Consider the following 26,194-nt stretch of genomic DNA (forward strand, 5'->3'; position numbering starts at 1 on the left):
ATGGTAAATTTTTTTAAAAATCGTTGACTCATCGTAGACGCGCGCTAATACCCAGAAGGGCTCGATATGAATCACGACTATAAGGTACCCGCTTTTGGTTAAACTGCACCGCAAAATGTGGGAGTAGTTAGGAATCTAAATCGGAGTAGACAGACACACACACAACTACAGTTTTATATATAAAGATATTATCGGAAAGGTTAGTTGAATGTGAGTGCATTTCCCAACAGTAGAGTATCGGGATTAGGAAAGGGCAATGGGTAGGCAAAATTTTTATTCCTGTTCGCCAATACACTATTATTATATTTCTTTACTACCCACAAGGGGCTAAACACGGAGGAGACAAACAAGGACAGACAGACGGATTAAGTCGATTATATCAACCCCAGTGCGTAACTGGTACTTAATTTATCGACCCCGAAAGGATGAAAGGCAAAGTGAACCTCGGCGGAATTTGAACTCAGAACGTAGCGACAGACGAAATACTGCTAAACATTTCGCCCGGCGTGCTAACGGTTCTGCCAGCTCGCCGCCTTCCCAATACACTATTATTATTACTCTTGCTTGTGGGTGATCGATTGCTAATTGAAATATCGATAAAGAAGGGAGACGACTGTAGTTGACTGCTGCTGTTAATGACATCATTAAAAGAAATGTTAATTGCGTCTAGTCTTCCACCTCTCTCCTGAAGTTCCAGATCGATGATGATGTAATTTTGACCTTTGCTGCTTAAAATTATTGTAAAAATGTCCGTAACTTACTGTTCACCTGATGCTATTCACCGATTTATCATTATCATTGAATTTCTAAAACTGCATAAATGTTATACATCAATCCTTCTTGCGAGGTTCGTCACTTAACTATTTCCCTTTTCATATAATCCCACAAGATTCTTGTCTCCAACCCTTCAAACTCCGTACACTAATCTCCAATGAACAATAATTCTCTCCTTTTTAAATACAACAGGTGAGAGAAAAACGCGAGAAGAGATACAGAAGTTGTTTTCATAAACCAGGTATAAAGAAGTGAAGGTTGGTTTAGACTAAATCTATATTTATAATAATAATAATAATAATACTTTGATTAATAAATGACTTAATTGAGAAATGGAATGGGAAATCAGAAGAAAAAATAATTTCATTAACAAAATACACATGATTAAAAAAATGTGTCTGATATTGTAAAATTAATTTTACCAACAGGAAAAAAACAAATTTTAAAAGCAAAGTGCAAGATAATTAAACTAGACAAATCTTACAATATTAAAAAACAATCTTTAAATGAATTATTTTATAAGTTGGTAATTGTTGACTTTGTTTAGACATTGTTATGTTACGATTTTGCGAGTGCATTTATGTTGTATTGAAGGATTACACAATACATTTGATAGAATACAAATTTATCGTTCTTTAACGAAAGTAGTATTAACAGTGACTTCGAAATTTCGGTCGTCTCTCTCTCTCTCTTTCTCTCTCTGTCACACACACACACACTAGTCTCTGTCAGTTGCCCTCGTGTTAATTTGTAGACGGTAATGTTTTGGTTAAGATGGTTAATCATCAATTCTTGTACTTCAACCCTCGTTTATTCCATAACAATTCCAGTTTTGAAATCAAGATCTCCGTTTATCTTCAGATCCAGTTTAGTTTCGAACAACAGTACCGTCTTTTTGTGCTTAGTATTAATCAGACCCGTTTTCATTTTATTTTCATTTCGATAAACAATATTTCATGCCTAATTAAAGACCAGAGTTTCACCATAATACGGTGAGGAAATCTGAGAAATTAGTTTCCATAAAAGATATATTAAGTAATAAATAGAATATGTTATGGAAACAACAAAAGAGATGCCACGATAGGTTGTGAAAAGAAATAAAGACCAAGGTTTCTAATCGAGTCGCACTGTCACAAGAAAAGAAGAAAGTAGCAATTGTCAGGCATAAAATGAAATGACTTTAGGGATTGGCTGTGTGAGTACGGATCGACAAAGACATTGTTGGAAATTAATACTGGAATGACATTATAAATAAAAATAAACATTAATGAAGAGAGAAAGAGAGAGAGCAAATAAAAGTGCATAGCAGATGTTTCATACATACGGTAGCCCCAGCTATAGCATACACTAAGGTTCTGTAGGACAGTATTTCATTTATGAACGACATTTAAGGAAAACAAAATTCCGAATCCTTTCGTCAATAAGCTGTTAACTTATTTGAGACTTGGAATTAAACAAGGAGGAAAAAAAAAACAAAAACAAAAAGAATCCGAGCGCACTCACCGATTGACGTCAGTTAGCTCCCTTCGTTTGCCACACAAAAGAAGCCGCAGGAGTTTGTTTAATTAGATCAGAAAAAGGTGTAAAACTGATATTACACATTACTTGGTCATAAAACTAGAAACATAATAACTTACTTCCTCTTATATCAAACTGTTTCTATTGTGTAACTTGAAATGTATTTCCTCTGAAGGGTTAAGAATAGATTTATTGACTTGTTGCCCTCCTCTGCAACATTTAATATCTTCAATACCATCATCATCATCTTTTCTTTATTAACCTCTAGGTAAAGACCCCCCTTTGGTCATGAATGACCATAGGATTGCACACACAAGTCCAAGCATGATCGTTTATGGAAGACCAGCAGTTGCTCATGAGAAAGGCAAAGGCCAGTACAGCTTGGCACCCTGTGATGTCACAACTCATTTCAGTCGATGAGTGAACGGAAAATAAAGTGTCTTGCTCAAGAACACAACATGCAGCCCAGTTCAGGAATTGAACTCACTACCTCATGGTTGTGAGCCTGATGCTCTAACCACTGAGGGTTCATATAAAAAGACTGGAGACGTACGATACAGAGTGGGACTGAAACGTCTAAATAAAGAATAATGAAAATTCTAACAGCTAGAATCTCATAAAGGGGGAAACTTCCAAGGGCTGCTCGTGGAAACCCAACAAAAACCATGATCACTCTGACCTTAGGGCAAGTGTCCTCTTCTCTTCATCAACCCTCGATCGAGAGGTGCATACTCTCTATAGAACGCCTGAGTGGAACTTCCACTGACTGCATTGCATGACCAATAGGGGATTGTGAGTGCCAGATGACACTCTAGGTGCCATGTGCCCTGCCTTGATCTACCTTGATCCACCCTACTCGTCACCTCGTCCCAGTTCTTCTCCACCTGGAGATCCGGACCAAACCAAATGTTGAACAATTTAATCAGTTTCTCTGCCCAGCATCCCACAACATTGTTGGACTTGCTTCTCCAAGGGCTGAGCTACAGGGTTCACTGAGTTTTCTTAATTAATTTTTGCTCCTGTCACCACCTTGTATTCTTTTAGAGCAATGCTGACCAGGTCTATGTGCGTGGTCACTATGACAATGATGTCGCCTGTTTATGCCAACACAGTTCTCCCTTGTCCTAGTTCACTTGGGATGCCTCTCAATACCTTTAATTTCCATAGTAGTGGCTCTAGAGCCAATACGTACAGAAGAGACGAGAGGGGACACCTTGATGGACCAAATACATGGTGCTGAAAGGTTCCAATAGGTAACTATTCACCTGAACTAACAAATGTTTCTTTTAGCAGTTTCTTTACCGACCCTGTCTGTGATGTATCATAGGAGGTGAAGGTTGTTATGGATGGATCTGCTTAGGATTGCGCATCATCAACCAGTTCCTAGACAGCCAAAATTTTGAAATCTGCATGCAGCAGTGTTATGGGCCTAAAATTTTCTATCTCACCCACCACTTGTCTAGGTTCTTTCTTAGCAGTACCACCGCTCCTCGACTCACAGAATTGGGAATTCTCACACCAGTTGCAGTAGATATCTACTAAAAGACTGCCAAATGAGTCTGGCATATGAAAGTAAAGCGCATAGGGTAGACCTTCCAGACCTGGCGATTCGACCCACCCCTCCCTCGTGCAACCAGTCATCACATCCTGTATTTCCATGTCTGTGATTGGCATTTCACAACACCCTGGCCACCTTGCCAAGAATTGTGACATGCCGTTGAGGTAGGCACTGAAGTCCATCTTGCATTCCAGGATGCCATTCATCCAAAACAGTTGGGTGAAGTGCCACTGAAATGCTGCACACATCAGCTTGGGCTTGAGTACCGTTTGCCCATTTTGTTCCACCAAAGATTGAATTGTGGCTTTGTTGTCACGTATCTCTGCCATTCGGGCTCATTGAATGGTTTTCATTCCCTCTTGTCTTAGACAATGCAACCTTCATGTTTAGTGTTGAAGAATTGGTTCAGAGTCAATCTGACGGCCAGTTTGTTGGTTGCAATGGCTTTCCGAAGTGCCTCTTCTAAGTTTCCTTCTTTTTATATTTCTTTCTATCACTAATGCCTTACTAAACCTAACTGATTCTACTCTAATTGCGCTTTTCAGGACAAAGCACCATCCGTTGTTGACGATTGCCCCCATCAACGCCTGCTTAACTTATTCTCTAATCTGGTCTCTGTATGCTTGGCACACTGCGAGTTATGTGTTCAGCTGGGTCCTTGCTTTCTGAGCATATCTAGGTTGACCGTACAGATCACAAACTTGTGGTCTGTATAGCCAATGAGTTTGAAAAGTGAACAACTTGTCCTATCCTTATCTACTGGCCTACAGAATACTTTGTATAGATAGGACCTGGGTGACCTGATGCAATTCGGTCATGTCCACATTGGTACATCTGGGAAATCCATGGGTATTTGTCAAATAGTTGGAAATGTCTAAGCAGGTTTGCTTGGCTTTTACCACCCGCTATTCTATCTGCTAGCTCCACACAGACCAACCATAGTTCTAAGATGGCATTCCAATCGCCCACCAACACTAAAGGTGGAGACGTCTCTAGCAAAACCTCCAGACATCTGAAAAAGTTCAGCTGTCCTGCTCCTGTCAGAGCATAAACAACCATGAGTTTGAGGGCACCCCTGTCACTACTGTTCACATCCAAGACCACCAACATAACTTCTGGGTCCAGGAAGACAGTTGTTATCTTGAGATGCAGACCTTCTCTGGAAGAACATTGCAGTTCCACTTCACTCCATTCCAGGTTGACATGAATTTAAATAGATCTTATATCCACCAAAAATGGGGCATGAATGCTTGTTGGTCAGAATCTGGCTTCACTGATAGCCACTACATCAACACTTACTGATGTGAGGTTGTTGAGTAGATGACTTTGTTTCCAAGATGACACCAGGCCATGTGCATTTATGCTGTTTATTCTAAGTAACACCATGTCAGATTAAGGAATAAGTGCAGAAAAGGTTACTTACAGTAATTTTATTGGTGAGGTGTGGATGAATGTTCCATCCCCACGGTCAAACGTGAACGTTTCTGTGAGCAGTTCTTTATACAGTTTTTTGTCGATATCTCTCCTGAAAACCCCTACTCCTTCACGATATTTAATTTCTATGGTGTTGTATGTATTTTTGTGATGTTAGGATGACTTTTATGTGTATTGGTATGTTGATTGTTGGTGTGATAAAATCGGTGTGATGTCTGTATGGTTATGGATGTGTTCCAAAGTTCTTTATTGTTTGTGTTTATTGCTGTGTAGTTAATGATGTTTGAATTTTGCTGGTGTTGGGATGTGTGACCTGAGAATTGGGTTGTGCTTGTGATGGTGGTGATGGGGATAATGTTGTTATTGACAGTACTGATGTGGCTGCTGCTGCTGGAGGTGAAGTATTTGTGTATATTTGTTTTGAAAGGCATCTCTCCCCTTTGATCATATCTGCCAGCTTTTTTGTGTTGATGTCAGTGTTTTTTAGTTATTTATCTTTTGTTAGAGCTGCTGACTTTTTACCATTTAGGCTCTTCCTTGTCCCCCTCTCCAGGGGATATGTCCACCTGATCTGCACAGAGAAGTGATATGTCTTGCGGAGATTTTTGCTTTTGATTATAAAGTTCTTGTTTTGGGGTATTCTGATGCTGATGTTTTTGCTGCTGTCTGGTATGTGGATGTCATAGATGTTGGTGAGTTCTCTGTTGTATTTGTTGCTGTCGGTGCTGCTGCTGTTACTATCGTTTTTGCAGCTGCAGTGGTCACCTGCTTTTGCTGTTGTTGTGGTGGTGACAAAACTAAGGTGGAGAGCTCCCTTCTCATTTTTGTTGTGAGCAAGGGCCTTTAGATGATTTATGTCCCCACACAGGTGACACCTTGGCTTTCTACCCTCAGTGGCCATGTAGAGGTTGGTGCCATTTGGTAAATTTATGATATCTGGAATTGTTTCCAGACTTTCATTATCCATTTGCACATACAAATCCAAGCCTTGCCAAACCCATTTTGTTCATTCAGTTTCCACACCTGTAGCATGTTTATTTTGTCCTCTATGTCCAGGAGGACAGCTGCCACCTACCAGTAGATGTCTGTTTCTGGTGGTACATCTCTAATTTTTATTTTTGCTCATCTACGACCCAGGCATATGGGATACCAGAAAGAGGTCTTCGTTTCTTAGGGTCAAAGTGGAGCGCTTCCTTGCCTCATGCTCTGAGGCAGATCTCACATCTACACTACCATATCTTTTCCCTCTTGCAATATAGGTTTTCGTGTCCTATACTGGACAGATATTTTTCAAGTTGTGTTTGTGTTACTTGTTCTAATCTGTGACTTTGGACATTTTTTTGTTTTATAAATTATAGTTTTTCTTAATGTATCTTGCACAATGTCTTCAGGAGTATTAAGGGTTACTCTTCCGTTTCTTTTTAATTAGGATTTTGTATTTCTTAAATTGTCTATCAACAGATTTATATTTTCTTGTTTGCTTCATTGTAGATGTGATATTTCTCTTAATTCCCTCTTCTTTTCATGGGAGAGTCTGAGAACACACACACACACACACACACACATGCATGCACACTCACACACACACACACACTCACATGCATGCACACACACATGCATGTACACTCACACACGCATGCACACACACACACGACAGGCTTCTGCAGAACTTCCACTTTGGTCAGCCCAGAGATGTAGTAGGAGGCACTTGTCCGAAATTCAGTGCAGTGGGACTGAACCCAAAAATACACTATTTTGAAACAGACACCGTAATGTCATAACTGTGCTTGTGATTAGGTGTGTGTGAATATATATATATATATATATATACATGTAAAAGCACCATCCGTTCATGGCCGTTTGCCAGCTCTGTCTGGCCCCCGTGTCGGTGGTACGTAAAAGCACCATCCGTTCGTGTCCGTTGCCAGCATCGCCTGGCCCCGTGCCGGTGACACGTAAAAGCACCATCCGTTCGTGGCCGTTAGCCAGCTCTGTCTGGCACCTGTGCGGGTGGCACGTAAAAAGCACCCACTACACTCTCGGAGTGGTTGGCGTTAGGAAGGGCATCCAGCTGTAGAAACACTGCCAGATCTGACTGGGCCTGACGAAGCCTTCCAGCTTCACAGACCCCAGTTGAACCATCCAACCCATGCTAGCATGGAAAGCGGACGCTAAATGATGATGATGATGATGATGATATATATATATATATATATATATATATATACACATATATATATACTAGACTACCTCTGACCTGTTGAGTCTCTAGGAAACTGAGTTTCCCAGCAACAGAGTTTTGTTTCATGGGATTTTTTTTCTTTTCCATGTTGTTTTGCATGCTTTCAATGAATGTGACATTGAAATCACACATAAATGGCACCTTTCCTCAGAAAAGGAAAGATTTGGCTGCTATTTTTTGCGTGCCCTGTTACCACATGACAGGTATTTTGGGTCCTTTATCGTAAATAGCTGTTACTTGGTAGCAGGGCGTGCTAGAAATAGCAGCCAAATCTTTGGTGGCAAGATATGTTGAATGCACTCAAAAAACACCTCTGGGAAAAAAATATTTCACACTGAAGTTACAAACAGGTCTTTTATGAAATACCAAATTTTAAAAGTCATTTTCACTTTAGAATATTTTTTAAATATGCCAAAAAAACTTTTTGTAATGGTATTCACTTGAAAATAATTTAAAAGAAACATTAAAATATTGTCTGTTTAAAGAAATCTAAAACATAAATACTTATTGTACGAATAACTTACATTTTTGAAATCACATTCACTTTAAAATATTTCAAAATGATAAAAATATTGTGTTTAACAAAAGCAAAAATAGAAACATTTATTGTAAAGAAACAAATTGTATGTTTTTGTTGTCAAATCAAAAGATAAGAGTTTCTTCCCTTTCAGGATTAAGATTATTTTCGGAAAAATTTTCCCATTATGCACCATTTTGGGTATTTATACCCTGGAAACCTCTAATATATCCAAAACCACTTGTCCGATTTATGCAAAACTTGTTTTATTTAGTTTGTATTAACATTTCAGGGTAAGCTTAATTCATAGTATTTTCCCATTATGCACTAGTTTGGCTGGGTAACATTGCAAGCAAACAAGCAAGCAAGATTCAAGCTGACTTTTAATGTATTATATCATCATCATCGTTTAACGTCCGCTTTCCAAAAACGATATATATACATATATATATTGGTATGTAGTTAAGTCGATGTCCAGTCATAGGGTGACCAATGGTTTCACATCCACAAAGGGCTGAAGACAAATGTAATGCCTCACCTCTGGGAGGCAGGAATCTGTTACAGTCATTTGGTCAGTGAATCACCAAAGAATAAATACCTTGGGGTCAGTGAAGATGGGTAAATCACCTTAGACCAGTTCATCTGGGCCAAAAGAGGGGGAACAGGGTATTTTTCTCTTGAGTTGCTTTTAGATCATAAGGACCTTCCAGGTCTAATTGGAGAACAAGGAATCCCATGCTTGTAGCAGGTAGTGTTTGAAATAGATGCAAGATATATTGATTTCCTGGCAAATGTTCAGTAATCCAGATTCCAGGGAGTCTTTGAGTATCCTTGCTTGCTCAGCTAAACAAATCTTACAGCCTTTGCTCCCATTAATGTAGGGGCCTGGCCACTTTAAGATCCTCCACTCGATATTGTATGGGGTCCCTTCATCTTTGAGGTACTACTCATAGCTGGCCAGGGATGTGACAAATCATCTTTCTGGAATCCTGAAAGAGGACCTGTGGTTGTACAGGCGCTGCTTCAAGTCTGTCCCGACTGACCTGATATATTTTCCAGGTTTCAGTGCTGGCACATCATTGGTTGGCTCTGGGCTTGGAGATGTTGTTGCCACCAGTGTTGCTGGAGCTGCCATTGGTGCTGTCCTCATTATGAAGTGTAGGGCTGGAGATATTGTTGTGGTGGTCATCCTTGGCAGAAGAACTCATGAGAGTCAATGGCCATCCAACAATGCGTGTGTGAGTATATTTATTATTTGTTTCAGTCATTTGACTGTGGCCATGCTGGAGCACCACTTTTAGTCGAACAAATCGATCCCAGGACTTATTCTTTGTAAGCCTAGTATTTATCCTATCGGTCTCTTTTGCCGAACCGCTAAATTACGGGGACGTAAACTCACCAAAGCATCTTTTTATATTTATTTTTTTATATATTCTATTTTTTATTTGCTTATACACACGAGAGTGTGAAGGACTAAGGGAATAAACCCCTACAGAAAATCAGGAGGAAGGGTCCTTAAAGTAGTTGGTGGGGAGGACTGAGACAAACCATCTAGAATGGAGACAAAACTTCCCTCCGCCGGGTCTCCAGATGGCGGATTTGTGAAAAGCCTCCAGATATGAAGGTCAGCTATGAATATAAAAATGAATAGTCCTGAACCAAACATACCTAGAAGAGTAAACCTGAATGTTAAAGGATCCCAGCTTTCAATTGCAGGAGGCTGGTGTGTGGTGGATGCAAATTTCAACAAAATGTTTCATTGGATCCACGCAATTTCTGCCTCGCCAAAGGAAATCCTGTCTCTACAAATGAAGAAATGCAATCTACAAGACGAGCAGGTGACTTCTGTCAGTATCAAGCTATTGAAAAGCCAAAATGACAAAGGGTGGTGGTGGTGGGGCATAATAAAATGTGTGAGCTTTCAAGTTTTACCTCATTAGATATACACCCTTGTATTTTCCTCATGCAAAAACTAAACGAATAACTTTTATGGCGATCTTTCGTCTCTAGTAGACCTTTCCATCGATTTCCGTAAAAAATTTTTTTTTTTTACATATGGGCTTGCGGGAACTTTTGAAGTAATATACATACATATACACATACACTGAGTAAAAAATTTCAGTTATCTCTTTCTTTCACACACACTAACAGAAGCACTTCACTTACACAACATGCTGTCTGTCTCCCACACCCCATCAAACACACACACATGTACATCAATGCTTCACATGCACGGTAACTTCAAAAGAACTTCCCTCGTCATACAATCGCTTTCTCTTAGTCTCTTTCGCTCTCATTACTTCAAAAGTTCCCGCAAGCCCATATGTAAAAAAAAAAAAAATTTTTACAGAAATCGACGGAAAGGTCTACTAGAGACGAAAGATTGCCACTTTTATTCATTTTACCACGTTGCTCAAGCACGGTATTGGTTGTTATTGCTAAAACAAACGAAAGCATAGAAACAAAAAAAAATGACAAACAAAATAATCAACTGCGCGCGAAAAAAAAGAAAGAAAAATATATATACATGCCAAGTGCCCAAGAGACTGCAGTCTGACCAAAAATAAATAAAGAATCAAAAGTGAAATCGACAGGGTTATTAATAACAGTAAGTGAAGTAATTAAAATCGGTTTCGGCGAAGGTTTCTAAGTGTTGTCTAGACGAACACATGAACGGCGAAGGTAAAAGAGGGTTTAGCGTTAGGGTGACACCGAAAACGAGTGGTGTGCGTATTCTTTACCTCCACCCACATAAACATTCTCAGTTAATTGAAATCTCCCTCTTAGTTGGCAAAAGAAAACACATTACCAATTTTTGTTTCATCTCTTCAAATAACAGAAATTTCAATGAACTGCGACGTTTTTCAATTCATCATGACTTAACCCAAATTTAATGGTGAACGTATATTTATGGAACACCGTAAACATGTCTTTTTACCGCCAATATTCTAATTGAAGTTGATATTTGTTTCCATCTTCGAAACATCGAACATGGTCCGTCGTAAAAGTAGTCCTAGGAATCGCACGTATTCTTCCAGTGGTTCAACAACGCCATTTGATGAATCTGGCTCCAGTCAATCAACTCGTAGAAAATCCTTACAAAATCGATCTCGGAATACACCTAAAAAAGTACGAAAGGTGCAAAGGGTTCTTTTAGAAATCCGGAAATACCAGGTTGGTTTATGAATTTATTTTAAAACATTGATTAAAGACTACCTTTCTCTTTGGTATATCGCCCACCTGACACGGCAGAGGAGGGTTCACTCGGAGTTTATTAGTCGCAGAGACTGCCACCAGTTGCCTCTTCGTCTAGATTTTATTCTGTTATGTAGCATGGTATCCCATTTCTGTCTGTTTCTCAGGAAATCAATTTCATTGTACAATATTTTTATCGCAGATGTAAACAAACAAGCTAAAGGAAAGCGAAAAAGAAAATATCTTGGCTTTATGTTTCCCTTTACTCTCTCTTTTACTTGTTTCAGTCATTTGACTGCGGCCATGCTGGAGCACCGCCTTTATAGTCGAGCATATCGACCCCAGAGCTTATTCTTTGTAAGCCTAGTACTTATTCTATCGGTCTCTTTTGCCGAACCACTAAGTTACTAGGACGTAAACACACCAGCATCGGTTGTCAAACGATGTTGGGGGACAAACACAAACACATATATACGACGGGCTTCTTCCAGTTTCCGTCTACCAAATCAACTCACAAGGCTTTGGTCGGCCCGAGGCTATAGAAGAATGAGTCTTTAATAAACTTTTTTGCCTCCTGCAGGCATTCCAGCGACCGCAAGTTGGGGTCCTTTACACATGCTCTATACTCTTCCTTTGAGAAGGAGTCCAATATGTGATAAAAGTTCCTTTCTTCCAGTACCTGAGCAACCACCTGTGGAGGCCACTCTGGAAGACAAGTCGAGTCTATTAGGTCCCGACTATCAAAGGAACTTTTTATATAGTTCTCTATAGCCCCTCCCTTGAGATCGAAGATGATATGTTCTTCAATATTTCCACTGGGAGGGGGCCTTCTTCCCCACCTCCGGTGGCTCACGTTCCACCGAAGGGGTTTCGGAACATGCCGCCGGTGCACCAGCAACCACCGGCGATGCCCCATTTTTCTTTCTTTTCTTTTCCCCCCCCCCTTTTTCGCGTCGGGAGAGTGAGGTTCCTCCGATTTGTCCGTATGTCCCTCCTTCCCTCCCGCCGCCCCGGGATCCATCGGGGGGGGGGGGAGGCAACCATTGTTGTCCACCTTCTTTTCTTTTTTTTCCTTTCGGCCATCTAAGACCGGATGCCTGACAAACAGCCTCTTTTATTCTTTCATGTTGCTAGATGTCTCCTGTCTCTGTTATTACATTTGTTAAAACTGAGAATTTGTGCTCACTGAGTCAAGAAGTTGTGAACTGGAGCATAGCAAGGATGGCTTTCCTTGACTCCTTTTCGGTGGAGGAGATCCAAAAGCAGTTCCTTGCTTGTTTATATCAATTTCCTGAACAAACTTTTAACGAATCCCATTAAGTAACATTTCCCCCATTACAAGCTTTCCTAAATATTCTCGGTTAATATAGGGCGTAACAAATATCAGAAAATCAAAAAAAAAATGTGTGTAATAGGTGTAAAACAACTTGCTCTAAACGAATATGACAAAAAAAAATGCGCTCTCGCGAAAGAGGGGTGGGGGAGAGGCCTCGGAATATTTATATCGGGAATTTCCGAAAGCGTCTGAACCGGGCACAAAAACAAAAACAAAAACAGCGTAATAGGTGTAAAACAACTTGCTCTAAACGACTATCATGAAAAAAATGCGAGCTCGCGAAAGGGGGGTGGGGGAGAGGCTTCGGAAATTTCACATCTTCAGTCCACGGCCTTTAAACTAAGAAAAAATAGTGTAATTGGTGTAAAACTACTTGTTCTAAACGAGTATCAAGAACACACACTCACACATGAATCATAAACTCCGTATTTCGCAAAAAAAAAAAAATAAAGAGAATTTATTATCTTTATAATTTGCATATTTGACTTATTAATCAAAATTCTCTAGATGTAATATATACTAAGTAATGCATCCTTCATTTATGTGTTCCGTTCTGTATTATGCATGCGTGACTGTTTGTATGTAAGTGTGTTTAACTGTGCACATGAATGTGAATATTAAAGAACATATTTATTTACTATGATTGTTATTTTCAGAACAAATAAATCTTTTGGCTGTTATGTTATTGATGTTATTATTATTGCTAGTTAAAGGGTGGTGACTTGACTGAATATTTTGAGTCTTGTAGTATGTAGTTGTGTTAGTCAATATTCTGAGTTCAAATCCAACTCATTTCTTTATCATCATTATCGATGGACCACTCAAAGAGGTATGTATACATTATCATTTTCGTAACATAATTTCTGTAGTATTTCAAGATGTTTCTGACACGTATTTTGATTCACATGGCGGAGATCCAACATTTCTTCACTTTTTCCAGAATTTCTTCTCTTTATTTTTTTTTTTTGCGAAATACGGAGTTTATGATTCATGTGTGAGTGTGTGTTCTTGATACTCGTTTAGAACAAGTAGTTTTACACCAATTACACTATTTTTTCTTAGTTTAAAGGCCGTGGACTGAAGATGTGAAATTTCCGAAGCCTCTCCCCCACCCCCCTTTCGCGAGCGCGCATTTTTTTCATGATAGTCGTTTAGAGCAAGTTGTTTTACACCTATTACGCTTTTTGTTTTTGTGCCCGGTTCAGACGCTTTCGGAAATTCCCGATATAAATATTCCGAGGCCTCTCCCCCACCCCTCTTTCGCGAGAGCGCATTTTTTTTTTCATATTCGTTTAGAGCAAGTTGTTTTACACATATTACACTATTTTTTTTTTTTGTTTTGGTGCCCGGGTCAGCCCCTCAGACGCTTTCGGAACTTCCCGATGTGAATTTTCCGAGGCCTCTCCCCCACCCCCCTTTCGCGTGCGCGAATTTTTTTTTTCATATTCGTTCATAGGAAGTTGTTTTACACCAATTACACACATTTTTTTTTTGATTTTCTGATATTTGTTACGCCCTATATTAACCTATATTTCCTACATGTACCAACATCGCAGCAATACCGCCATATATTGTATATTCTGCGTGGTGCCACCTATTTCATAGAACTCCTCATTCTTAAACAACTCTTTAAAGATTGAATTTTCTCCAGAGTAGTACCGTCATTTCCTTGGAAGTCTGTTCTGAAACAAGAAAGCTAGCTATTTGAGCCCATTCTGACATTGGGATCTTTCGTTTCTTGTACGTATATTGAACTACTGCAAAGTGAAATGAAAACGATTTCCAGATCATGACACGGTAAACCACAGTCTTCCTTATGAGACAACATTGTAGTATTTTATATGAGCACAACTAAAGGGGCACAAAGTTTCATCTAAAGCAGTAGTTCTCAACTAAGGTGCACATGGCCCCTTGAGGGTCCATTAGGTTTTTAATGGGGATCCACGCAACAAAATAATAAATTGGGGATCCACTATAGTATTTTAAGAACCCCCGAAAAGATTTTGCTCTAGATGGCACATAAAAAGCACCATCCAAATGTGGTTGATGCCAGTGTCCCTGACTAGCTCCCTGTGCCGGTGGCACATAAAAAGCACCATCCAAACGTGGTTGATGCCAGGACCGCCTGACTTGCCCCCGTGCCGGTGGCATGTAAAAAGCACCCACTACACTCTCAGAGTGGTTGCCTGTTCAGATTGGAGCCCGGTGCAGCCGCTGGCTCTCCAGACCCCTTTCAAACCGTCCAACCCATGCCAGCATGGAAAACGGACGTTAAACGATGATGATGATGATGTATATATTGGTATTATTTAAAAAAAAAACCCCAAAACAGTGAGATTTCTTTCTCTAACACTTTAAATAGTTCAACCTCCATAAATTAATGTGTGAAAAACAAAATAGGAATTCGAAAGAAGCTTTTATAAAGCTAGTTTTCAAACATCAAGGGGCTACAAGGGTTCACCAGAATAATAAAGTAATCAAAGGAGTTCATTGGTAAAAAATGGTTGAGAGCACTTGATCTGAAGGAAATATTGTGCCACATATAGAACTGAAACAATCTTTTCTTCATTCACAAGGGTTTACGTGGCGACAAATCTAAGTTTTCATACAGTTTCTCAAATACTTCAAACATTACTATGTAATGGCTAAGATTCCTTTCTCTTATAGGCACAAGGCGTGACATTGGGTGTGGTGGTGGTGGTGGCTAGTCGATTAAATCGATCACAGTGCTTGACTGGTACTTATTTTAGTGGCCCCAAAAGGCTGAAAGCCAGAGTCGATCTCGTGCCGACTCGCTGCCTTTGTAATGCCTAATAGTAATAATTATTATTGTTTTCGTTTTCATTCATTCCACTGCTTTTCATTTTGTTGTCTGCTATTTTATTTACAAACAAGGAAAAATCGCCCTTGTCTCTGTTTTTATTATTAAAGTTAAGCTTTTCCCTTTTAAAAGACGCATGAGATACCTTTTGAAGTAATTTACTCTTTTTACTCTTTTACTTGTTTCAGTCATTTGACTGCGGCCATGCTGGAGCACCGCCTTTAGTCGAGCAAATCGACCCCGGGACTTATTCTTTGTAAGCCCAGTACTTATTCTATCGGTCTCTTTTTGCCGAACCGCTAAGTGACGGGGGACGTAAACACACCAGCATCGGTTGTCAAGCAATGCTAGGGGGACAAACACAGGCACACAAACACACACACACATATATATATATACATATATACGACAGTCTTCTTTCAGTTTCCGTCTACCAAATCCACTCACAAGGTATTGGTCAGCCCGGGGGCTATAGCAGAAGACACTTGCCCAAGATGCCACGCAGTGGGACTGAACCCGGAACCATGTGGTTGGTTAGCAAGCTACTTACCACTCATCCATCGTGTTATCTTGTGAAATGATGCTATAATTTGTATAATTATCTCGTTCTTTGATTTCTCCCTATAAATAAAACAACAAGAAACCTGTTTTTCTTCTTGTCCATTCAGAGTGATAATTAAGAATCCTAATATCACCTATTCCTTGGCCCTTACGTGCGCTTTTCGACCTCCTGGAACCAAGTCTGCCATCACTCTCCATAGGAATCATTTTAAGACTGTCGCCACATTTTCACTGATATTTCTCTCCCAACATTTGAGACCCCTCTCAAGTTTCTTTCTAACAAATTTAACTCCTTCATTGAATATCAATCTGAAATGTAAACAACGAAATCTTTTGACGACAGAAATTGCAGTTCAAGGGAGCTAACTTTTACTGTTCAAGTTTAATGACATCCTATCAAAAAAATACTTCTCGCTTTCAGTTTTCGTTCTGTTCCCTTAATTGCGGATGGGTTTTATTTTTATGAGGAATGGGAAAATATGTTTACAGTATTCTTGGTCAGTCTATATTTTATCTGCGTGGTACCACCTATTTCATAGTACTCCCGGTTGAGAATCTGTTTATGTAAAAAAAAAAAAAGAAAAGGTAAAACAGGACCAGATGTTCGGAATGCTTGAAATAGCATTCAGATCTTCTACATATTACACATTCAATATATATCATTATCATTTAACGTCCGCTTTCCATGCTGGTATGGGTTAGACGGTTCGACTAGAACTGGTAAGCCAGAGAGCTGCACCAGGTTCCATTCTGATTTGCTAAAGATTCTATGGCTTGATGCCCTTCCGAATGCCAACCACTCTGAGAGTATTGTGAGTGTTTTTTTACGTGCCACCAGCACTAGTGCCATTTACATGTCGATGGCAACGGCCCTGACTATAATCTCACTCGGCTTCACTAATCTTTTCAAGAACAACATATCGCCAACGGTCTCAGTCACTTGTCATTGACCCTGTCAGGCCCAACCTTCAAAGATCATGCTACTGGCAATGGTCATGATTATGAGTTCATGGGTGCCATTCATGTGATACTGGCAACCGCCACAACTACCATTTCACTTATATATATATATATATAATGGCTGATGTGGTTCTATATATATATATACTGTTTAAAAAACTGATAGGTTGGTCTTCAACATGACCAAAGATAACTTGAGACTAAACAGCAGCAAACCCCTTTGAAATTCATTTTTTTAACTGAGTAAGTAAGTTTATGTAATCACACACACACACACACACACACACACATACACATACATACATACACACAATTGCTTTAATGCCAACATTTTTAGCACACATTCATACAAATAGTATATCCTATTCTTAGATCCTGTTAAATTATTTTCCCAAAAGACAAGAAGTTTAAAAAAATTTTTCTTGTTTGAATCAAATCTGAAAAATTGTTTCTTGCTTCATTGTTGTTAGAAGTTCAACTAAATATCAAAATATTTATCAGTAGATTCATTCTTATCATTTAATGTTCCCTTACCTGTTGGCATGGTTTGGACATTGGGATTAGTTAATTTTTCGCCTATCATTTTCATTGTCTTTAATAGTTTTAAAAACTAATTATTGTACAATAATCATTGCCTGAATACTTAATATTGTTTTCTTTTTCTTTTTCTTTTCTTTGTAGAAATCTTGCAATCTGTTAATTCAGAAAACACCTTTCATGCGGCTTGTGAGAGAAATTGGCTCCTATTTTATGGCAGACATTCGCTGGCAAAGTGTTGCCCTATTGGCATTACAAGAAGCATCAGAAGCGTATCTAGTGTCTCTCCTCTCAGACTCTTATCTCTGTACTTTACATGCAAAACGAGTCACACTTTTTCCAACCGATATTAGACTTGCTTTAAAATTAAGAAATGGTGATATATAAATCAAAGAAATGGTGATACATAAATCAAACTGTTTTTCTTGTCATGTGAATACCATTTGTGTCATGGATTTCTTTTGAACATATTTGAAAAAGAAAAATATACACACTGCACTAACCATGTAGTAGCAAGAAAAAAAATTGCTTTTAAAAGGGGCCTTAGGGAGTCAATATTTGAGAATTCTAATTTTAAAAGTAGCCAAATGTGAATGCACAAGAGACATTTGTTTTAAGCCTCTCTTGGCCAGTTTGTGTTTTGAGTGTAACTATTTTTTGAAGTCTTTAGTTACAAATGTAAAAAGTAACGTGAGTCTATGGGTTGTGACAAGAAATAACTAACAAAGGAGGGCCTTGAATGAAGTGTTTGGTATTTCTTCTCCATTCATAAGAATTTTTAATTTCTTGCTCTTTAAGTTGATCCTTGACGTTGACCACTTCTAGGTATCCATTTTAATGTTTGGAAACCTGGTATAATTGCTGTTTGTTATTCTGTGACTCTGTATTGGTGTCTGACAAAGTTTACTTCACATGCAAAATGAAATATTCTTCCTTGATAAAAAAAGTTCACCCATTGCGCTTTCTTTGTAAAATCTCATCTTGAAGGAGGTTTGTGACAATTGCTAGTGCTGGACAAAATGTCTGGCAATAATTTATCTCTTTTTTCATGACCTTTGATATTCTGGGATCAAATCCTGCTGGAGTTGGCTTTATCTCTGTGGGACTGATAAGATAAGTATCAGTAGTATATGTGAAGTTGATTCAAGCAAGTGTACTCCTTCCTCCTCTAAATTCCTTGCTACAAACAAATGGAAAATTTTGTTACTATATTATTTTTGTAAATATTTTATTTTTTTAATCTTAAAAAATATTTTCTCTATATTTCTATATCTTTACATGATAAAAAATAATTCCATGTGCAACTTTGGTAATTGGATTTAATCAGTGTTTTAGCTTTCTATTATTCCTTCAGTGTATCTTGTCCTTTTTCTTTTTTAAATAACATTTCTCAGCTTAGAAACATGAAAAACATAGGGGTAGGAATGGCTGTGTGGTAAGTAGTTTGCTTACGAACCACATGGTTCCGGATTCAGTCCCACTGCGTGTCACCTCGGGCAAGTGTCTTCTATAGCCTCGGGCTGACCAAATCCTTGTGAGTGGATTTGGTAGACAGAAACTGAAAGAAGCTCGTCGTATATATGTATGTGTGTATATATGTTTGTGTGTTTGTGTTTGTTTCCCCAACATCACTTGACAACTGATGCTGGTGTGTTTACATCCCTGTAACTTAGCGGTTCGGCAAGAGAGACTGATAGAAGAAGTACTAGGCTTACAAAGAATAAGTCCTGGGGTCGATTTGCTTGACTAAAGGCGGTGCTCCAGCATGGCCACAGTCAAATGACTGGAACAAGTAAAAGAGTATGAATTGTGTGTAGCTGTGCATATATATAATTTTTGTTGTATTCCAAACATTAGTTATATTTTCTTCAATATTTAAGGAAAGAAATTATTTCAACAGTTTGTGTTCAATATAGAAAATGTCTATTAATTATCATTATTTCATTGTAAATATTTACAGATTATTATATTTTAATACTTTTGTCAGTGTTGTTTAATTAGTTCTAATTTCCAGCCCAAAAAAACAACAAAAAACAAATGTAACCCCCCCCCCCCAAACCTATAAATATCTGCTGATTATTTTTCTAGTTGCATTTTACTTGTAAATGTAATGTCTTATAAATGAGAAAAGGATGTTTGATCTCATATTGTGAATCGTCTTTGAAAATAAATTGAAATCAAAACATATGACTTGATCGAATGTTTTCAATTTTGATAAACTCAAATGAGTTTATGTTTATAGTTTGTACTAAATCACTGCTAATTAAGTGAGTCTGTCCTTGAGGGGTTGAATGAAACCATGCTTGCTTAAAGCATGCTATTGAGTTGAAAGGGTTCAAGAGTCTGTTGACAATTAGGGCTCAGTCTTGTTTTGCCTTGAAAATTTCTTTTTATTTCTTGATCAACCGTTTGAATACTTTGAACTTGTCATCATCATCATCATCATCATTGTTTAACGGCCACTTTCCATGCTAGCATGAGTTGGACGATTTTGACTGAGGGCTGGCGAACCAGATGACTGCACCATGTTTTGTAAGCTACATCGAAAGAAAAAACTTCTTTTCTCTTATTGAGAATCTCATCATTGTAACAGAGAAAATTTCAAATTTTATTTATTTATTTATTGCATTCAGGTAATTTTATAATGATCATCTGCAAACCATTGATGCCTTGACGTTTTGTAAGTTTCATCCGCTGCACCACTTGTGGTCTCCTTTTGAGAATAATAGCAGACAATGTTATTGATATCCAAAAAAATGCTTTTCATTGAATGTAGACTGGGAAAAGTTGATCCAACGCTTTCACTCTTTGCTATATTCATATTTTTCTCATTCAGAAAGTAAAATCTTCTTTTGTTTTGGTCATTGATTACTTAAATAACTGATTAATTTTTTAAATTTAAAATTGTCTCCTGTTTAGGTGAAAATCAATTTAGTACCTCCAAGAATCTCCCTGGCCATTTGAAGAAATCTGTTTTGTGTACATTTTTAATGTTTATTGCACATTTACCACACACCGACACTACTTTCTCTATTAGTCTTCCCCTGATTCCATTGCACCTCTTGTGTTCTTAGGGTTTTCTACCTACACCGTTTCTATATATTGAGCAGGGCCTTTTCCCTGGTGGGATTTGTTTCCTTTTCTGGTTACTAGTACTTTAGCCTTTGCTAAATTAACTGTGAGCCCCTTAAGTTCTGATGGAGATTCAGCTATATGAACAAGGTCTTTGGCATGGAGGAGCCCCCAAGGGTATCCAATCTTAGATTCCTCCTGGCCAATTGCCTGGAAGTCTATGATAAACAAGAAGTGGCTAAGAACTGATCCTTGGTAAACTCTTACCTGCACACTAAATTCATTGACTTTCATCTTACTGACAGCCTCTCTATAATTGGCTTGAATGAGTCTCACTTACCCCTAGCTTCTGCATCAGTTACCAGATGATTGAGGGAGGGACCCTGCCAAAAGCCTTCTCCATTTTGACAAATGCCAAGCACAGTGGTTTATTTTTCACTAAATGCCTTACTAGGAAAATAGCATCAGTAGTGCTTCTCCCTGGCACAAAACCAAACAAAAAATTTATATTCAACCAGGTGAACCCTGATTGAACAGAACTGAAGACATTCCAGTTATGACCATCTAGTTTTTTTTTTTATGATAGGTGTAGTGAGTCTAGGAATGTATCCTCTTTTTCTTTTAAATTGAAAGGAATATTTTGCTGCAGCCATGGTTGTAATGTTTGTGGATTATTGAACTTTTTATTATATAAATGTACAAATTTCACTCCCACTGCCCAATAAAAAGTTATTTTTAATGCAAATATATAAGTACAAGAAGGTAATAAAAACAATGAAGAATTTAGTGGTTTGTCCAGAACAATTTTGCAATTTTTTTTCTTATTTTGAAAATACTGGCGATCTCTCTAATTTTCTCTCTGAACTTTACAACTTGACCCTTTTTAAGATGTCTCTCTCTACCTTTTCTCCTTCCATATTCAGATTTCCCTTTCTATAAATATTTTGCCCAGTTTTTTCCTCATTACTGTCTCCCTATTGCTTCCTAGACATCACTCTCTCTCATTTATCACACTCTTTGTCACAATATTTCCAGATCCAGATTTTTTCATTTGCAAAATATGCATTTTTTAAAAGACAGTAAAAGATCTGAAAATTGGCTATAATAATAAAGTTTTCCAGTCTAATTGCTATGACAGTATGATGTTGTGGAGAGAAAAAATTGAAGGAAAAAGTGACAGAGGTTTCAAAATCAAAAAATTGTGTATAGCCAATAGCGAGACAAATTTTCTGTGTTTAGCAGAGCGGTGTCAATTTTAAGGTTTAAACCTCAAACTTTAAACCTCTATAATATTTTTCTAAAATTTTTCAGGAATAATTGAATTCAGATTCAGTGTGAAAAAGTACATCAATATAACAAATTTTAAAAAAAAATTTCATTCAGTTTAAAAATTTCAAATTGTGACGGCAACTGGGATCTATTTGTCTATCACTTTCGGTTTTTGCTTTTCTCAAAGTAAACTTTCTCCCCCTCTCCCCCCTCTCTCTCTCCCCTCTCTCTTATGAAAACTTAAAAAAGATTCACTATTGGTTTAAAATTGTTTCATTTTTGGTTTTGAAAAGTGAGGATTGTAATAGTGATCGCCGATCTCCAATTTTCGTTTTTCCTTTTTTTTTTTTTAACCTTTTAGGCTTCTCCCATCATTTTTAAGTGTGTAGGGCAAAAACAAACAAAAAAGCCTAGCAAAATCGGTAGTGAGTGAGGGAGGGGTTTAAAAACAATCATTAATTTCAATTTTTTTTTTTTTTTCACCTAAATGGACGTCTCATTGTTTTTAAGTGTGTAGGGCAAAAATAAAAAAGTGGACAAAATCGGTCGGGAAGAGGGAAGAGAGTGGAGTTCATAAACTTTCAAAAATTTCTTTCCATAAAAAGCTTTCCAATCCCATCATTTGCAAGGGCGTGGTGGAAACAGTTTGAAAAATTTCCGTCAAAACAAGAAATCCAACTTAGGTGGGTGTTTTATTCCGAAAGTCCGTCAAAGCATTCTATTGTGAAATTGCCCGGCAACTACGGGATACTCGGTATAATCTAAACGATAAACCTTTCGTTGGCAATCTACGTTCTAATGTGTATCAAATTTACTCTTACAAGCCCACAATATATATATATATATATATATATATATATATAAATGAAAGAATGGAGTCGAACGACGATTTAACAAAATTCCTTTATTCTCAACATATGTTTCGAAGACTGCATATTCCTAATTCCGAAGGAATAAGGGGTGCATTATGCCGCCTTCTCATCAGGAAAGACAAGGAACTTATATCAGCATCATGACGAACAAAATTTCTTTTAGATGACTGCCCACACGGAGTCCATAGTGATAATGAGTGTTTCTTTAAAATATTCCGTTATAAGCAGTGACGTCAAAATTGGTTGAATGGAGAAGATTCTAGAAAGTTCAAGAGTTCAAAAAAGGTTGGAAAGGGAGAGTTCTAAGAATAGGAAGGTGACAGGGTGCAAGTCGTATGTATGGTGATGTGTTGTTGTTTGCTTATGCTAATGAGATTGAGTGCCTATGTGTGTGTATGTATATAACTGCATTCGTGTCTACGTGTGTGTGGGGGGATAGATGCCAAATACAACTAGTGGTGAAGTGACAGGTTTGTGTCTGTGTGTTTGATTGTGCTACCCAGGTATCGGTTAACCGAATTATCCATACTAGGATAATTCATTCAACTACTTATATATATGTATATATATATATACCTCCTCCTCCCCTTCACTTTAAAGTAATTTTTTCATGATGGTATTGTTGAATAAGTTTGTTTTTACTCTTGCCGTGGTTCTTCGTCCTGACATCAGACTTTACCTCTTTTGTCTTTCTTTTTCGCAACTTTACACTTTCACCATTTCGCACATTTCATTCCGATTCTATCCTTTTAACTCATCAAATGCCTACATCAGGCATGAAACCCTCTAGAATGGTCAGGAAAACAATAAAAAAGCAAAAGATTGTCGAGGATTGAATCTCGATGGCCATCTGTTCTTACTAATTTCTCACAGAGCCCATTGCTAACTCTCATTGTGTAGACTACATGCGTCTTGCACGACTCTCATATGTCTTTCAACTTTGAGATCATCAGACTTCATGGCTAAGTACAGTAGGGTGTTCTTGTTCTACATCTTGGCACAAACCTAACTGTATGGCATCTAAGCTTGTTTTCTCCCCGATAAAGTCGCTAAAAAAATTCTTACTACTCTCATAAATGACTTTCATCCAATTCCTCTTTAGTCACACCATTCCTTTGCTCTTGAAGCATTTTACGATGCTGACCTACACCAGTCATTCGGTATAACACTTCCCTGGATTACTCAACTGACTCGAAGAGTCCTACTTCACTGGATATTTTCAACATGGCAGCGGTTATCTCTGGCGAATCTGCTATTTACTCTGCCGTTACCTACTTGATGCCACACTCTTCGTTGTCTATTAATGAATCAGAAAAGAAGCAGGTTCCTCACGTGAATCCAGTTGGAGCAATTCCTCTTTTCTCGTCCCATTTTTCTAGTAAAGCAATCGTTCATTGCAGTGTTTCAGTCAGATTTTAATTTTTAGCTCCAGTAAGAGCAGACGCACGGCCACAATTCTTTTCGCTAACATCAGGATTTAACTAACGCATTGCTTTGTAATTTGGAACACTGCCTCTGTGCATAGAACATGAAGAATTTCTTACAAGGCTTCTGTTCTTGCTAGATAGATCTAATTTCTGATTTCTCTTCGAGCTACCTGATGTCGTTCCTTACTCGCCCAACCCTCTATTATTTTCAGGTCTGCCTCGTAATGTTTTATGGCTCTCTCTACTGCACTCTTCCATCACCATATCTGCCTGGCTGGGAATTTGCTCTATTCACTGGTCTATAGTTTGATTTAAGGGCTCTCCCAACTCTCCCGTATGTCACCGTACTCTTGGACGTTACACACGATAGAAGAATCGTTTAGCTTTTATAACTTCCTTCTCCAGATTGTTTTCTATCTCTGAAACTATCTAGCTCTTAATCTGGGACCACTAAGCACTAGTTTACAGGGTGTTCTGGCTAAATTTGATTTTTTTTAATGCCTCCTTTTTCAGGATAGCTTGATGTAATGAGGAACAGTCAACAGCGTTGGAGGACATAAAGGTTAAAGTTGTAGTTGAGAAAAAGCTGATATGGAGGACTGGGAGCCATCTGAATATTGGATAGAGTTACCTGTATCATGAAGAATCGTGCCGGGTATCAAAATACTGACATCATGAGTGATGCTCAGTGTTCTGTAAATTCTATAAAGGCTGTAAAGCGTAACATGGACACATGCAACAGAAAGAAGCAAGCAGGAAGGAACTCAGCAGGCGCTCTGATTGCGTCTGCATGCCGGACTTCACCCAATAACTGATGAAGGGAGCCTTAGGCTCAATTGGTACGGCTGTGTGAAGCTTCTTGAGACTAGTTAATCCTCGGCTGAGGAGAGTTGCTGCTAGAAGGCCATATGTATGGCAGCAGGATTCGGTTCATTGCCATACTTCTGAAAAGAGTCAGAAATTTTCTACAACTGCTCCGGCTCCTATTTCTAGCCTTGTAATCTCATGGATTACCATGTGTGGGGCGCGGTTGAGAAAGATACCAACCGTTCTGTTTGCAACATAAAGGCCGAGATGGTGGCCAAGATCAAAGATGTATTCGAAGATCTCAGGAGCAAAGTGAGGAACACATCCGTCAGGTTCTGAAGCCATTTTGAAGCCGTGGTGGAAGTTGATGGCAGCTACTTTGAGTAAGCTGTTTTCGCTCAGCCATAATTTAGTTGATATTTTTTGATTTTAAAAAAGTATTTCATTTGGATGGGATACCGTGTTTCCTTTCCTTTTATGTAAACTGTTGCCAAATTTAGCTCGAACATCCTGTGTGTTGAGTGGTACATTTTTCAACATGGAGAGACTTGTTTCCTAGCAAAATTAAAATCCATTTGGTTTAAGTGATCACTTAAGCAATTGGTGATCACATGGTTAGGTAATCACGCTAGGCAAATGGACTCCAAGATCCTCGATCCCTTTTTATTGTTCATTCCATGGCCTTGTACATAAAAATAACCATTCTGGTGTGTTCTAACATGTCTTCTAACAATCACCAGCCATGAGAACGAGGTCGTTGTCTTCTGTATTCGAATTAGTCTGCAAAAGAGATTCCTAAACATTAAACAACAACAACAAAGCTTTCTTTTCGCTCATAAGGCAGTCCTAATTATGTAGAATAGACATCGACCATGGTTAATGTCGTCTTGCCTGTGATTAATATCAACTTAACAATTCCATCACATCTTCTGAATACTTTAGTTACTCGATCCATTTCCCCTTCCAACACTGTTCCGCTTCCACCTGCTTCAAAGCTGTTCCTCAAAACAATTCATTCCTGCTTGTGCATCTGTCAGAAGTCCGGACGAGTTTCCTCTCCATTTCTTCTACACAACATCTAAGCACTTCCTCTTTTGTGTTTTCACAATCTCTCTCTAGACCAACCTTAACGATGAGTCTTAAAGTTCTGCGACTGGAATGAAGAGTAGGAATTTTACTAGTGTGTGTGTGTATGCGCGCGCGCATGCTGTTGCTGGTTCGTCTACATCCGGGTGTGACCAGGCCTGGCTACCCTACTACCGTGTATTGCATTAGAACGTCCAGTGTTAGTCTG

The 26,194-nt window shown here is 38.4% G+C and overlaps 2 protein-coding genes and 1 long non-coding RNA gene across 9 annotated transcripts in view; 1 reads left to right on the forward strand and 2 right to left on the reverse strand.

Annotated features, from left to right (window-relative positions):
* The window catches only part of LOC115220946 (peroxisomal membrane protein PMP34), a 47,365-nt gene extending 45,100 nt beyond the window's left edge, over positions 1-2,265 (reverse strand). For all 6 annotated transcript variants that reach the window (XM_036510442.1, XM_036510444.1, XM_036510441.1 and 3 more), the window contains exon 1: positions 2,099-2,265. In XM_036510442.1, coding sequence (XP_036366335.1) covers positions 2,099-2,161 — 63 coding nt within the window. In that variant the 5' untranslated portion in view covers positions 2,162-2,265. The remainder of the gene's footprint in view (positions 1-2,098) is intronic.
* Positions 708-17,902, forward strand: LOC115220947 (histone H3.3-like). 2 transcript variants are annotated; one of them, XM_036510446.1, is made up of 3 exons: positions 708-847; positions 967-1,015; positions 17,598-17,902. In XM_036510446.1, the coding sequence occupies exons 1-3, from the start codon at positions 821-823 to the stop codon at positions 17,804-17,806; spliced, it is 285 nt and encodes a 94-aa protein (XP_036366339.1). In that variant the 5' UTR covers positions 708-820; the 3' UTR covers positions 17,807-17,902. The 2 variants fall into 2 exon arrangements, with proteins under 2 accessions (XP_036366339.1, XP_029647017.1); XM_029791157.2 differs by lacking the exons at positions 708-847; positions 967-1,015 and adding an exon at positions 10,469-11,217.
* Positions 8,401-25,922, reverse strand: LOC118766749. The gene is made up of 3 exons (XR_005002657.1): positions 25,910-25,922; positions 21,235-21,239; positions 8,401-8,641 (listed from the first exon to the last, which is right to left on the reverse strand). It is a non-coding gene; the product is annotated as an uncharacterized LOC118766749 (long non-coding RNA).
* Between the last annotated feature and the right edge of the window lie 272 nt (positions 25,923-26,194).

Source organism: Octopus sinensis, linkage group LG17 (genome assembly GCF_006345805.1).
Source record: "Octopus sinensis linkage group LG17, ASM634580v1, whole genome shotgun sequence".
NCBI classification, from domain to species: domain Eukaryota; kingdom Metazoa; phylum Mollusca; class Cephalopoda; order Octopoda; family Octopodidae; genus Octopus; species Octopus sinensis.

What these genes read in the sequence shown, in the direction of transcription:
- LOC115220947 (XM_029791157.2), top strand. Translation starts at nt 11,035, where the DNA reads ATGGTCCGTCGTAAAAGTAGTCCTAGGAATCGCACGTATTCTTCCAGT. An exon ending in TAGAAATCCGGAAATACCAG is followed by an intron (nt 11,218 to 17,597) that starts GTTGGTTTATGA and finishes TTTTCTTTGTAG; the next exon opens with AAATCTTGCAATCTGTTAAT.